The 13,741-nt window shown below is 47.1% G+C and overlaps 1 protein-coding gene across 1 annotated transcript in view; it reads left to right on the forward strand.

Annotated features, from left to right (window-relative positions):
• PODXL2 (podocalyxin like 2) overlaps nucleotides 1-13,741 on the forward strand; it is a 45,014-nt gene that overhangs the window by 772 nt on the left and 30,501 nt on the right. The window contains exon 2 of the mRNA XM_044755190.2: nucleotides 5,701-5,979. Within this exon, the coding sequence (XP_044611125.1) occupies nucleotides 5,701-5,979 (279 nt within the window). The remainder of the gene's footprint in view (nucleotides 1-5,700; nucleotides 5,980-13,741) is intronic.

The following is a 13,741-nucleotide window of genomic DNA, read 5'->3' on the forward strand; positions in this document are numbered from 1 at the left end:
TCTGTGACAGTGACACTGCTGGATAGCTCCTGCCCAGCCGACATGCAGGGATGTGTGTGAGAGACCCTCTGAGATGTGGTTTCCATTCTGCAGCGACACAAGGGCATTGCGATGTGTGTGGATGATGACAGGTTGTGGGGTGGGGAGCATTGTGAAATGGATATGCTTGTGAGAAGAAAGAGACAGACCTGCCGAACAGCTGCCGAGTGGCAGACACAGGATTTAGGTGTGTACATGGGGGTTGGCACGAGGTCTGTGACAGCCTGTGAGAGAGGCCACAACCGCAGAATGGGGGTAGGGAGAAGGGCCATTTGCAAGGGTCAAATGAGGACATGACTAAACAGCTTCTTCAGGCGGCCGACACAGTGGAGGAGAGAGGATGACATGAGTACGTGTGTTAAGGTATGATTAATGTTGGTGGAGAGGAGTACTGGGACGAGTGTGTGTGTGTGCATGTATACATGTGGGCACATCAGATAACCTTAAGTGACTCTATTTCCATGGGACACCCAGGAGGATGACGTGTGTGCGTGTGTATGTAGGAGTGTGCATGGGACACTGGCTACCAGGCACTTCCCAGGTGGTTAACCCACAAAGACGTGGGCACATGGTATGCATATGTTTGTGAGTGAAGGAGAAACTTGTGAAGGGTCCCTACTTGAGGGGAGGAGCAGTCTTTACTTTATGGTGGCAATGAGATGGGCCGTTGCCATGGGGTGACAGTGACAGAATCCCAGGGAAAATGGCTGGGAGGGAAAAGGGGCCACTCACTTGCATGCATTCCCAAGAAGGCTCAGTTCAGTGAGAGTACGTTTTCTCTACCGTCACAAGGGATGGATAAGGACCTAAGTGGTATGCACAGAAAGAATGTCCCTCAGTGCTTATCTGAGACACTCACACACACCTGCCTCTATCCTTGCACACCTTAAACCGTCTTTGGGAGAAGGTGGATTAAAATAAATATTGGTGGGGCTGGCCCCGTGGCCCAGTGGTTGAGTTCGCGTGCTCCACTTTGGCGGCCCGGGATTTTGCCAGTTTGGATCCTGGACACAGACATGGCACCACTTGTCGGGCCATGCTGAGGCGGCATCCCACATGCCACAGCTAGAAGGACCCACAACTAAAATGTGCAACTATGTACTGGGGGGCTTTGGGGAGAAGAAAAAAAAATTAAATATTGGTTAGTCTGCTATTTCTTTGTGTGACAGCCACACCAGAACTGGCCAGCAGAATCTGTCAGGACCCATGCCTGGCTGTAACTGCCTATGCCCTTAGGTGGCTAGCAATGGATTACTGTCGGCAGCTTCGTTCCTTCCACTCTCTCCCCCTCCTCCTTCACCCCACAGGCTCTTCACGGTGCATGTTATCACCCCTGAGCTTGGGTAACTTGTGTGTGTCTAGCACTGTGTCTCTTTTTCACACATCTTTGTATGGAACCCCTACAAGGACCCTTCAGCATTGTTTCTCAGACAGGCACACAAGCGTAAGTGTGTGTGTGTGGTAGCATGACAGTGCTAGACAGTTTCTGTTGTATCTGACACTCAAGGGTGTGGGGGCTGTGTGACAGATGCTGCTGGCCAGCTCCCAGATTGGTGTCTGGCAAGGGCTTAGGGAGATCTGGACTTCAAAGCTGCTGATGAGGGGAAGGGTGGGGGTGTGGCTGATGGTGGAAATCAGAAGAAGATGTTTGGATCAGGAGCAGATTGCAGGGGAGATAAAACATGGGGATTACTAGGGCCTTGTTTTTTCCAAACCCTTCCCCTGAGATATAAGCCTGCTTCTTTTGCTTCTTTTTCTGAGTTTGTTTGTGTCAGATTTTCAATTCTTTCAGGCTGATCCCCGAATGCTTTTCACGTGGCTTCTTTTTCTCTCCCCTTCTCTGTTGGGAGTGATGAAGTAAATTAGAGGTGCTGGAGAAAAAAAACGAAAATCAATCACAAAGAGTGTAATTCTGAAATTTTACATCAGGTGGGGTCTCAATTAAGGCAGATTAATTATTAAGTGCAAGAGTAATTATACACAGAATGGCTAGGTCTCAGCTACTATTTTGGTGGGCAAGTTTGAAAATAAGTAACCTCTTGTAATTCCTAAATAATTACCCATTGCCAAGGCTTTTGAAAATATCAAGGTCTATATAAAGAAAAAATAATCATCATAGGGAAAAATAATTTCAATAAAATGGAACCGTTTACTGGAGAAGGAATGAAAACCAGGTTCCTTTTTTCACACACAGCTTTTCAGCAAGGTTATCAGGATCTCTGTTAATTCTTTTCAGACTGTTGGGAAAGGAAGACAAGGAGGGAGAGGAGGAGGAGGGAGAATGTGGCTTCTCCACTTGGCTGGTGGAGGAGAGAGGTTCAGAGGATGGAGGAACTCGCCTGAGTCATGGAAATGGCAGGGAATAGACCCTGCGACCTACTCAGACCACGGCGCTCTGCACAGAGAGGTTCACTGACTAACAGGTGTTTTATCCCCGGAGGTGGGGCATCGATGGGACTGCTGGTCAGACTTTTCTCCCGAAGGCGGACGTGGTTTTCCCAAGATCCAGGCTGCTCCAGAGATGCTAGACCAAGGCGTGGATGGCAGTGACTGCTCTCCCACTGTGCCACAGTTCAGTTCTGACAGGCCGCTCGCAGGTTTTGAAGAGGCAATGCATGTTTGACCCTCCAGTGGTTTTGTGGAGGGTAAAACTCCAAGAATTCTTAAAGAAAATCAGTTTGTACTTTTCTAACAAGGCTGAAGTAACGTCTTTCCCAGCCTACCTGCTGGACTGGAGTATGGAGATAAAGCGCCTCACCTCATGGCCCTCTCAAGGTTGGCTGCTCAGGTGCCCTGGGAAGCTGTAAAATTTTTGTTATTTAATTATTACAAACATTTCTCATCAATTGACTCTTCTTCTTCCTGCACTGCGAGAGATTTTCCCAGATTAGTTTCTCGTGTTTGGTTCCCCCAACCCTGGGGATGCCACTGCTGCAAAGTAGGGCTCTAGTATCGGCTGGTATCTTATTTAAAACTTAGATTACGTTTCCCGATCAAGGGTCATTTCCTGGAGGGCACAAGCTGTCTCCTGTTCGTCTTTGCATCTCCAGAGAGGGCCTGGCACAATACATGGCCCAGAACAGGAGCTCCGGCTGCCATATTCTTGTGTGTGACTGAAAGCCTAATGCGGATTTTATCTCCACGAGGACACTGCAGCCTGCCTAAAGCCCAAGCTCGATTCTAATTGGCGGCGTAGCTGCTTGGCAGTGCGTATGATATGATTCTGACTAACTTTTTAAAAATTAGGAAATAACTATTAAATGAGTGCAGTTTATAGATGAAATATTTCTAAATATGGGGTCCAGGCAGAAATATGAATAAAGGGGATTCTTGGTGAAAATGTAGGGAGCCACTTTACTGATTGAGGTCTTTTGGAAGAGGAGAAGTGATTTCTGCACTCGAGCTGCCATGTGGTTTGGGTTTGCCCTGGGGGCCCTGAGCAGGGTGCTAGAAACGAGGGGGTGTCTCTTAGTCTTCAACTCTAGCTTCTTTCCTTGCTCCTTAAATCCCAGGAAGTATTAGGCTATCTTGGATATTCTCCTCGTTTATGTATCCTTTGGGGAAGGGTACCCAGCCCAGCAAGTAATAGCTTTCCAGTCTTTCTTCATGGAGCATCTGCAAGACCTTTTTGTGGGGAGAAACCAGCTAATTATAGCTCTTCTATTAACTGTCTCTTTGACTGTCATCTCACGAAGCCTTAGTTATTTCATCTGTGAAACAAGAGGGTTATTTATTTGTTCATTCATTTATTCAAACATTTATTGAACCCCTGTCATATTTCAGAGACTGTCTAGGCAGTGGAATGACAAGGTGGAATCAGACACACGGGACACACTGGCTTCGTGCTCACTGTCCAGTGAGGGAGGTAGTAAGATGGTCTGTTACAGTTCACCAAGAAGAAGGCAGTAATTTGTTCAGAGGCCACAGTAACAGGAGTGGTACCTCACCCAGACTAAGAGCAGCCTGGGGATGCTTCTCAGAGGCTGAGGCTGGAAGCAGGAGTAGGGCTCAGGATGGTGGGTGCGGGTGACTGTGGGCATTACCAGCTTTTGGGTGAGGGCTTTTTGAGGCTCTGATGCCATCCCTTGTTTCCCCCTTTAGGCCTAGTTTTTTCTTTGAAGCCACGTGGAATAACTCTGATCTTTATTATTCATATCAACCTTTTATTTATTTTAATATATTTGAAGATACTGACCATGCTTTCTCTTAAATGTTCTCTTTTCCTGGCTAAGAACGTCCCAGTTCTCTGTTCTTTCTCCAGGACAATGGTACTTACATTTGTAGAATACACTCTGCTCTTCATAGTGTGGTTTACACGCACCGCCTGGGGCTTACCTCACCTGATGTCCATGCCTCTGTGAGGGCTGTAGGAAGCATTGTCCTTGCTTAACAGACAAGGAAACCGGGGTCACTGGTGGTGAAGTGGCTTCCCCAGAACCACTCAGCTGTGGAAGCCAGAGCATAAGGCTACTTCCTGGGAGCTGGGTTCTGTCTGTTAGGGCATCCCTCTGGGTCTGATTTCAAGCCTCTTTCTCCCTCTCCTGCACACTTTTTACTTTGTTAAGCACCTTTCGCTCTGCCCCAGCGTACTTTCCTCACAACTAAATATTTGTACTCATGTCCGACTGGTGCAGTGTGCAGAGACTCCGCCACCCTCTGGATGCTCCCTCTGTTTCTGATAGAACTCATTTCTGAGTCTGGAATGCCCCTCTTTTCTTCAGGGACCGGTCGCTGTGCTGGCACTGCCAAGCTGATGGCCTGATACTTCACGAGGTGGTTGTAAGGATTAACATTCATATGATGCTGGCAAAGCATTTAGCACACGGCTCCAATACTGTTAGCTCTTACTTTTATTATAAGCATCACTCAAGGTTTTCATAAACTACTGTCATGCCAGGTCACAGTGCACAGCAGGGTAGAGCAGGAAATAACTCCTGAAATTCCATCTTTCCTGCCTCCCTGAATGTTTGTCTTGGAAAAGAAAATTTGGAGGTCATTTCGTCCACCTTCCTCATGCTTCAGATGAGGAGACTGAGACCCAGAGGCAACTTTCCAGAGGACATACAGCAAGTTGATAATATTTGTAATTAAGTTAGTAACTAAGTTGTGAAACTGGCAAATAGGGCTGCGTTCCTATTCTTCGTGAATGGGAGTGGGAGAGAGGATGAAAAGATGCCCTTTAGTTTATTGTTTTTTTGTTGTTCTTTTGTTTGTTTTGTAAATTAGGAGAGAGGGATCCAAGATTCTAAACAAACATGTTGTTACCAACTCTGGATGAGTTTGACCTGTAACCTCACCTAGTTTTTTAAAGACTGTGTTTAGGATACTGAATTGCTCAAATAGAAAATCACATTCTGCAGTTTGGGGAAATTTTCAGTGTAGGATAGAAGCCTGGGAAACAGTGTCCACACAAGGTCCTTAAAAACAGGGACTTTGTCTTCACTACATTTGTGCCCCCAGCACCTAACATAGTCGTGGGGAAGAAGAGGATACTCAGTAGACGTTATTGAGTGGACAAATGCCCAGCGGATGCTGAGTTAGTCGGTTCCTCCAAAGCTCCCACCCCACCCCTGGGTTCCTTGTTGTAGGAGATGTGTCTTAACTCCGTGCCATTCTGTCCTCTCCAGCTCTCCTAACTGTCTGGCTTTCGTGTCTGTGCAGGAGCATCCCTGGGCACGTGCACAGCTGGGTCTGATGAGCCTGGCCCAGAGGGCCTCACCTCCACCTCCCTGCTGGACCTCCTGCTGCCCACTGGGCTGGAGCCGCTGGACTCAGAGGAGCCCAGTGAGGCCATGGGGCTGGGAGCTGGCCTGGGAGCCCCTGGCTCGGGCTTCCCCAGTGAAGAGAGCGAAGAGTCTCGCATTCTCCAGCCACCACAGTACTTCTGGGAGGAGGAGGAGGAGCTGAATGACTCAAGTCTGGACCTGGGCCCCACTGCAGGTAGCTCTTCTTGCCTGGTAGTAGGTGCTGATCACAGCTGGGTGTCTCGAGTCACGTCTCTCCCCTCTCCCCACTGGCTTTGCCTGTGCCGCAGCCCAAACACAGCAGAGCCAGGTTGCTGGGATTCCCAGTGTCTTATTGGCCAAGGAGGCCCTTTTCTCTTTAGTATTCACTGCTGTTTACTGAGTATTCTGTGCTCATATAGTTCAATATAGTACTAATAGCCTGCGAGATAAATAATATTATCCCCCTCTTAAACATGAGAAAACAGAGCCATGGAAGGTTAAAGGACGCCTAAGGTCCCACAGCTGTTCAGATGTTCAGTCACGATTCAAGCCTGGATCATTCCGAGGCCTAGGGTTTTATTTGGTGGTTTTCCCCCCCTACTGGGCTGTATTGTCTCTGTTGAAGGTTCCCAGAAGTCAGCAGATCCTATGTCCCTCCGTAGGTCTCTCTGACCCCCATCAAGGCATTCTAATTGCCCTTCCCTCAGTCATACAGCAGAGCTGGTTTCTGGGTTTGCAGAGTGTGGCTCACGAACTTGTGGGGCCCAAAGCCAGCCTGAAACTGAGGCTCAGCCAGAATGCGGCAGCCACTGGCTGATTACAGATGCGGCAGAGCGCGCTCGCAGCGTTTCTCGCTTCAGCAGCTGTGTCAGTGTTCTTGGCCGGCAGGAGCCCATTTTTAGATGTTGGGCTGTCACATTGTGTGCATGCACATGCACATGGGGAGGGCGTTACAGAATTTAGCCCTAATTTTTCTTTTTAAAATATAGAATGTTTTGTATTTATGTTCTCTGATTGTAAAAATAGTACATGAAAATTGTAGAAAATATGAAAAATACAGAAACAATATAAAGAAGAAAATAGAATCCACCCATGATCTCACTACTGAGAGATAATTACTGCTAATAGCTTGGGATACGTCCCTCAGGTCACTTTTATATGCAAAATTGGAATCAGGGGACGTAATGTTTTCACTTAAAACATTTCAGAAATATATTTCTACATCATTAAATGTTCTTTTATAACCTGATTTTTAATGACTACATAGTATCAAACCAGTTCCCTATTGTTGCATATTTAGGTTGTTTCCAGTTTTAATGCTGCTACAAATATCCTTATATATTTTTTGCACTTTTCTGATTGTTTCCTTAGGATAAATTTCTAGAATAAAGTTGCTGGGTCTAAAGATGTGTCTGTCAATATCCCACTCAGAAACTGAAGACAATCAAATTAAGATAATCCAAGGAGGGTTTATTTGTAGGGCATGAATTTACAAAGCTATGGGCGGGGGACAGGCAAACCACAGAGGAATCCAGGGCTAGCGGCAGCAGAGCGCTCAGTGCCCCTACACCCAGAGGGACACAGGGTAGGGTCAGTGAAAGGAGCCTGCAGGGATGGAGTGGTGGAGGGCAGGCGGCCCTGACGAGAGCAGTGACCCCACAGGGAAGAAACCAGGAGCGTAAATCCTCGACCCCCTCTCCTCCCGTCTCCTGCGGGGGTCCCTGCCATTCTCCTGCCCCTGCCTCTGCTGAGGAGTCCCGTCAGGAAGCAGAGACGTGACCTCTTGGTGTAATTCACAGGGTTAGTCTCCTGGGGAGGAGGGCAGGGTAGACAAGGGAGAGTGGATCTGGAGGGGTGGAGCATGTCTGAGGCAAAGGGTGTGAATCTTTGCAGAGGCTTTTGTTAAATGTTTCCAAATTAGCACCCGGAAAGGTTGTCCCAGTTTTCATACCCACCACAGGTGGGATAAATGCCAGTTTTTTGATCACTTCCCACCAGTGAAGTGTGTCATTTAAAAATCTTTCTCAGTTTGATAGGCAAAATTATGATGGTCTTTGATTACTAGTAAGTTTTAAGTTATATATGTGCATATATGTGTGTATACTGAGTATATAGACTCTGACCGTTACAGTGCTGCTTTTCCATTTGCAGCAGAGTGTGATTGAGAGCAGTTGTCTATGTGCATATATGTGTGTATACTGAGTATATAGTCTCTGACCGTTACAGTGCTGCTTTTCCATTTGCAGCAGAGTGTGATTGAGAGCAGTTGTCTATGTGCATATACATGTGTATACTGAGTATACAGACTCTGACCATTACAGTGCTGCTTTTCCATTTGCAGCAGAGTGTGACTGAGAGCAGGCTTTGGAGTTGGGCAGATTCCAAAGTTCCAGCGCTTCCGTTGAACAGCTGTGGGGTTTTTGGCGAGTGACAGGCTCAGTTTTCTCATGTAGGAAATGGTATCCTAGGGTCGTGAGGTTTAAATGCAATAGTACATTTAAAGTGCTTAGCACAGTGTTGGTGCGTCAGAAGGACTCTGTCAATATTAGCTGTTATTATTACTTTTCCATTTTTTTCTATTGAGGCTTTAATTATTTTTTACCATTGCACAAGTCTTCATATAAAAAGGATACTAACCTTTTCTCTGCCACATAGAAAACATTTTTCCTGTTTATCAATTACTTTTATTTTCATAGTAATTTTTGACATAAATAAATTTTTTATGGGCTTGGACAGTCTTTCTTTTGAAATGTTTTTAAGTATTTCTATGTGTTTTTGTTGCTTTATATTTAGAAAAGCCTTCCTTCCCTGAGATATAGACGTCTTTATTTTTTCCACTGTTTTCTGCTTAAATTTTTATGTGTAACTGCTTATTCTCGCTTTGATTTATTTTGGTGTGTGGCGTGAGGTCGGGCTCTGATTCCCTTCCCCCATCCAGATAATCTGTTGCTGCAGCAGCGTACATTGAGAAATCTGTCTTCTCATCATTGAAAAGAAATCCGTTTCTACCTTGTGCTGGACAGTTTGAAGTCCTGGGATCTGTCTCTGGGCTTTTCCTGTGCTCAGACTTGAGAGAGTCTAGTATGACAAGCGGGCACGCAGGGAGCCTTGGTCAGAAAGCATCAGGGTCACCTGGGACCCCCTCAGGCCCGGGGGGCATCCTTAAGCTTTGAGAAACTCAGATTTGCTCCCTGCCCACCCCAGTTGTTTTGTTTCCCTTCTCTCATTTCATCTCTTCTTTTCCCATTGGCTTCTCTAGGTCTCTTAATAATAAAAATAGCCGTCATTTGTTGAATACAAGCTACGTAATGGGCACTTGCATACGTTCTTTCTCCTCACCCAGCCCCACAACACGGCTGTTTCCTCATCTCTGCTTTACGCACCTGATGGACTGAGGCGGGACCGAGTGTCCTACAAGGGGAATGGCAAGGGGTGCGGAGGGGGAGGTGGAGGGAGAGCTGCTTCTGTCCAGGCTCCCTCGTGGCTCCTCTTCGGACTGATCTGCTCGCCCACAGCCCTTACCTTCCCTCAGGCCCGTCTGTTCTCCAGCACCCCCACGGTGATTTGTGAAAAAGCAGTACCCACAGAATGAAGGCTAAAGGCCTTAGTATTGCAGAAAATGCTCTTGACAGTCCGGCCCCAGTGTCTCCTCTGGCCTCATCTCCTCCTCTTCTCCAACCTATGTCATTTAATTAGCCTGTCATCCTTCTTGCTTGGCACCCATGGAGCTGATGCACAGGGAAGTTAAGTGCTTTGCCCAAGGTCACACCTGGTGTGGGATGGAGCTGGGTGGAGAATCATGTCTTCTTGACAGTGGCATGGGCTGGTTCCCGAAGCTGTGATGCCCATACTTCTGTCCCGTCTGCTTGGGGTGCTCTTCTGCATCCCAACTGCCTACTGACTTGTAGTCATCCTTCAACACCCAGCTCAAAAGACATAGCCTCTGAGAGGCCCTTTCAGCTCTGCTTGGTGAGCAGGACCACTGCAGACGGTTGTGCTGGTGGTGCCCCGTCCAGGGGTGCCTCGCTGGGCGTGTGAGCTGGGGCTGAAGTCCAGCCTGGGCGCCACTCACCAGGCAGTGGGCTGGATGGAAGGAGCACCTTTTTCTGATTCATCTGCCCAGAGGGGACGTCTCTGTGTGCTGACAGTGACCCTGAAGTTAAGCTAGTCGTTCCTGCTTCTGTTTTCTCACAGCATCTTGATAATACGCTCTTAGGACATGACAGAGACAGAAGGTGTTCAGGGTGTCAGGCTGATTTGTGTGGGGAGGCAGCCCAGAATGGTGTGTGCCGTTCCCCACTGCACTCTTCTGCTCCTGACCCTAAAGTCAGAGACCTCCTTCTAGGAGTTCTCTGGAAGGAAGGAGGGCATCGCCTCTTGGGGTTTTCTCCTCATGTCAGAGGGGACCGAAAGAACCTTCAGAGGGCTCGCCTGGGTAAGGAGTCTGTCCAGAGTTCAGGGAGACCATGCTAAGTGCCATGCTAATGTGGCCCTGGGGACCTGGATGACGCCATGCAGCAGTGCAGTGACTGCTGAGAGCCATGCTGCAGAGGGGCTGGTCTCTGAGCAGGTGCCCTTTTGGTAACCGTGATATCTGCCCATGTATTGGACACTGGTGTATGCCAGGCACTGTGTTGGGTGTTTTAGTTTACTGTCTCATTGAATCTTCACAGAAACCTTTAAGTATGTATTGTTATTCCCATTTGACCAGTGGACAAACTGAGGCTTAGGGAGTTTGGGTAGCAGCCCAGCTGGTAAGTGTAAGAACCAGGATTCGAACCCAAGTTGTCAGCCTCCAAAGCCGGGGCTCTTTCTGTTCTGTTGCCTCTCAGCTCAGTGACTTTACTAGAGACTAGCAGTAGTGTCTAATGTTTTGTATAGTACTTATCACCATTTGTTATAGGATTTTCTCTTTGGTTAGCTCATTTGAGCTTCACAACCACTCTGTGAGGTCATCAAGGCAGCGGGTATTGTCTTTGCTTCACAAATGATGAAACTGAGGCCAAGAGAGGTTAAGAGCTTGACCCAAGGTCACATGGCTTGTGTGCAGAGAGCTGAGTGAGGAATCAGTGTTTCCTGAGCAGTGGTGCCCTGGGCTCTTGCCATGGGAGCACACAGGTAGACGCGTCAGAGAGGAAGCCAATGCGTTTTATTGTTATCAGTGCCTTGTAATACGTCTCATGTCTGGTTTGTTGGGCCCACAAGAACCAGAGCTGGTGCCTTCCTTCTCCTTCTGTAGCTGTGATCCTCAGGGGTCCGCTGGTAAGAACAGCTGGTGGGCTTTCTGCCTGGCCAGTGACAAGTAGTGTGGCTTGAGTAGATTCCTTTTCTGCTCGTGGCTTCAGTCTCTTCATCTGTAAGTGAGGCCTTGGGGATGATAGAGTGAAGTCTTTTCCAGCTTTAAAATAATATGAGGGGCTGGCCCTGTGGCCAGGTGGTTAAGTTCACACACACTGCTTTGGCGGCCCAGGGTTCACCAGTTTAGATCCTGGGCGCAGACCCAGCACCACTCATCAGCCATGCTGTGGCAGTGTCCCACATAGAAGAACTAGAAGGACCTGCAACTAGGATGTACAACTGTGTCCTGGGGCTTTGGGAAGGAAAAGAAGAAAAGAGGAAGATTGGCACCAGATGTTACCTCAGGGTGAATCTTTCCCAGCAAATGAAGAAAGAAAAATTTACTGAAAAATAAAAATAAAAAATAATAATATGATTCTCTGACATTTCGGGTGAAAAGAGTGGTCTCAACAAAGTAGGGAAAAAGAAGTGGAATGTAAATCAATACTCCACCAGCTGGCATCAAGCCAACTTAAAGTCCGGTCAGTTAATTCATGCAAAATTGTTCCTGGTTGGGGGTCAGCCCAGTGGTGTAGAGGTTAAGTTTGCAGACTCTGCTTTGGCGGCCTGGGGTTCGTGGGTTCAGATCCTGGGCAGGGACCTATGCACTGCTCATCAAAGCATGCTGTAGCGGCCTCCCACATACAAAACAGAGGAAGGTTGGCACAGACGTTAGCTCAGCAACAATCTTCCTCAAGTAAAAAGAGGAAGATTGGCAACAGATGTTAGCTCAGGGCCAGCCTTCCTAACACACAAAAAAGTTGTTAATGGATAAGAATAGTTTCCTGGGTTACCTGTTCATCCCAAGACTGTCCCTGCTGTCACCCTCCTTCCCTTTCATTTTCCAATCTCCTTAATAAAATTCTCTGCATGCAGTTTTAATTTTCCTAGTGAACAAGCTAATTAGTGTTCTACAAGAAAAGGGATAAGTTTTGGGGGTTGGCAAGTTGTAGAAACCCAACTCATACAGGCTCACAGGCCTGTGAGGAAAGGGGGCATTTATTGCTCGGTAACCGCAGGGTCCAGGGATAGGTTTCCGGCTCCCGGCAGGTGGGTCCAGGTGTTGAAACCGGGCATGAGAGCCTGCCTTGCTCCACCGTGCCTCACCTTCCCTCGTTGGCTTCATTCTTGGGCAAGCTGTTCCTATGGGTATGCTTAGAGAGACCCTGGTAAGTCCAGTCTCATTCGTCTTTCACTTCACAACCCCAGCAGAGAGAGAACTCTGCTTCCCCAGCACTTCCGGAAAAGTCTCACATGGTGGCTCATTAGTCTGGTCTGGGTCCCGAGCCCATCTCTGAATGAATCCTAAGGCCACGGGGATGGTATTCTCTGACTGGGCCAGACTGGGTCTGGAGCCCCCCAAAGCCAGGGGGCAGGGGCCCACACTCCTGCACCAAGAAGAGGGGAGGAGTTCCCCCCAAAGGAGAATTGGGATGCCATTAACAGAGAGAGGGGATGAAATGATGGTTGGGCATTTGTACTTGAGTAAGGAATGTTCCTAAAGTGCTTGTATTTTATAAATTATTTTCACATGATTTTTTTTTTCCTCAAAGCATCCAGTGAAATCTGTAAAAGCAGGCATGATTAGTGTCTGTTTTATAGCTAAGGAAGCTCACTTAGAGAGGTTTAGAAGTGGCACTAAATTACATAGGTAGTAAGTGGCAGAGCTGAATCTCGATTCTGAGTCTGCTTCCAGATCTGCTCCTTCCGTAGAGAAGAGATTTCTAATGAAATCATCCATTAGACTACTTTTATTACTGCAGCCTGTAATGAATTTGGAGAAACCACATCTTCAAAGCAGCTGCCTGCCGGGGCCTGACATGGTTTCCATGCAGTGAATCCTTGTTGAGCTTGCATCTGCTAGCATGATTGGACCTTGTGGGTCTGCTCACATGTTAGGCACGTTTCCTAAGAGGAGGGCCAGCTGACGGGAGCACTTTCACCTAGACACCAAGAAAAAAAAGCCCTGTATTTTTATTTTAAGCTAGTAATAAATGTCATCATAGGAAAATTAGAAAATGAAAACAAGTTAAAAGATGAATATAAAAACCATTTATAATCCCATAACCCAGAGTTAGCAAATGTTAACATTTTGGTGTATAATATCTTTCTGGACTTTTTTCCCATACGGGAAATACATAAAGTATGCTTTTATAAAAATGTAATTACAGTATACAGATCTTGCTGTTTCACTCACCAACATCTTTCCAAGCCAGCAGATGCACCTCTTCACCCTCTGTTAAGGCTGAAATAGCGTCCCAGGTATGGACCAGCTGCCATTCCTTCAGTCCCTGCTGTGTGAAAGCTGGGTCGTTCCCAGTCTTTTGTTATGTGAACTGTGCTGTGATGGGAATGATTAAAACCAAATCTTTATGAGCATCCTTAATTGCTTCCTTAGGATGCATTTCCAGAAGTGAAATTGTAGATCCAGAACGTTTGTTTTCAAAGCTTTTCATTCATCCCCTCCCCCCACAATGTGGCCCAATTTCCATTCTCATCAGCACAGATTGAGTGCCTGTTTCCTGCACTGATCCAACACCAGGTTTTATCCTTAAATATAAACATATACTGTCAAGTCGGCAGTCCAAAAAATTTATCATTTTGTTTAATTTACATTTCTTTGATGACTACTGAGGTTG

This window comes from Equus asinus, chromosome 21 (genome assembly GCF_041296235.1).
Source record: "Equus asinus isolate D_3611 breed Donkey chromosome 21, EquAss-T2T_v2, whole genome shotgun sequence".
Taxonomy (NCBI): Eukaryota; Metazoa; Chordata; class Mammalia; order Perissodactyla; family Equidae; genus Equus; species Equus asinus.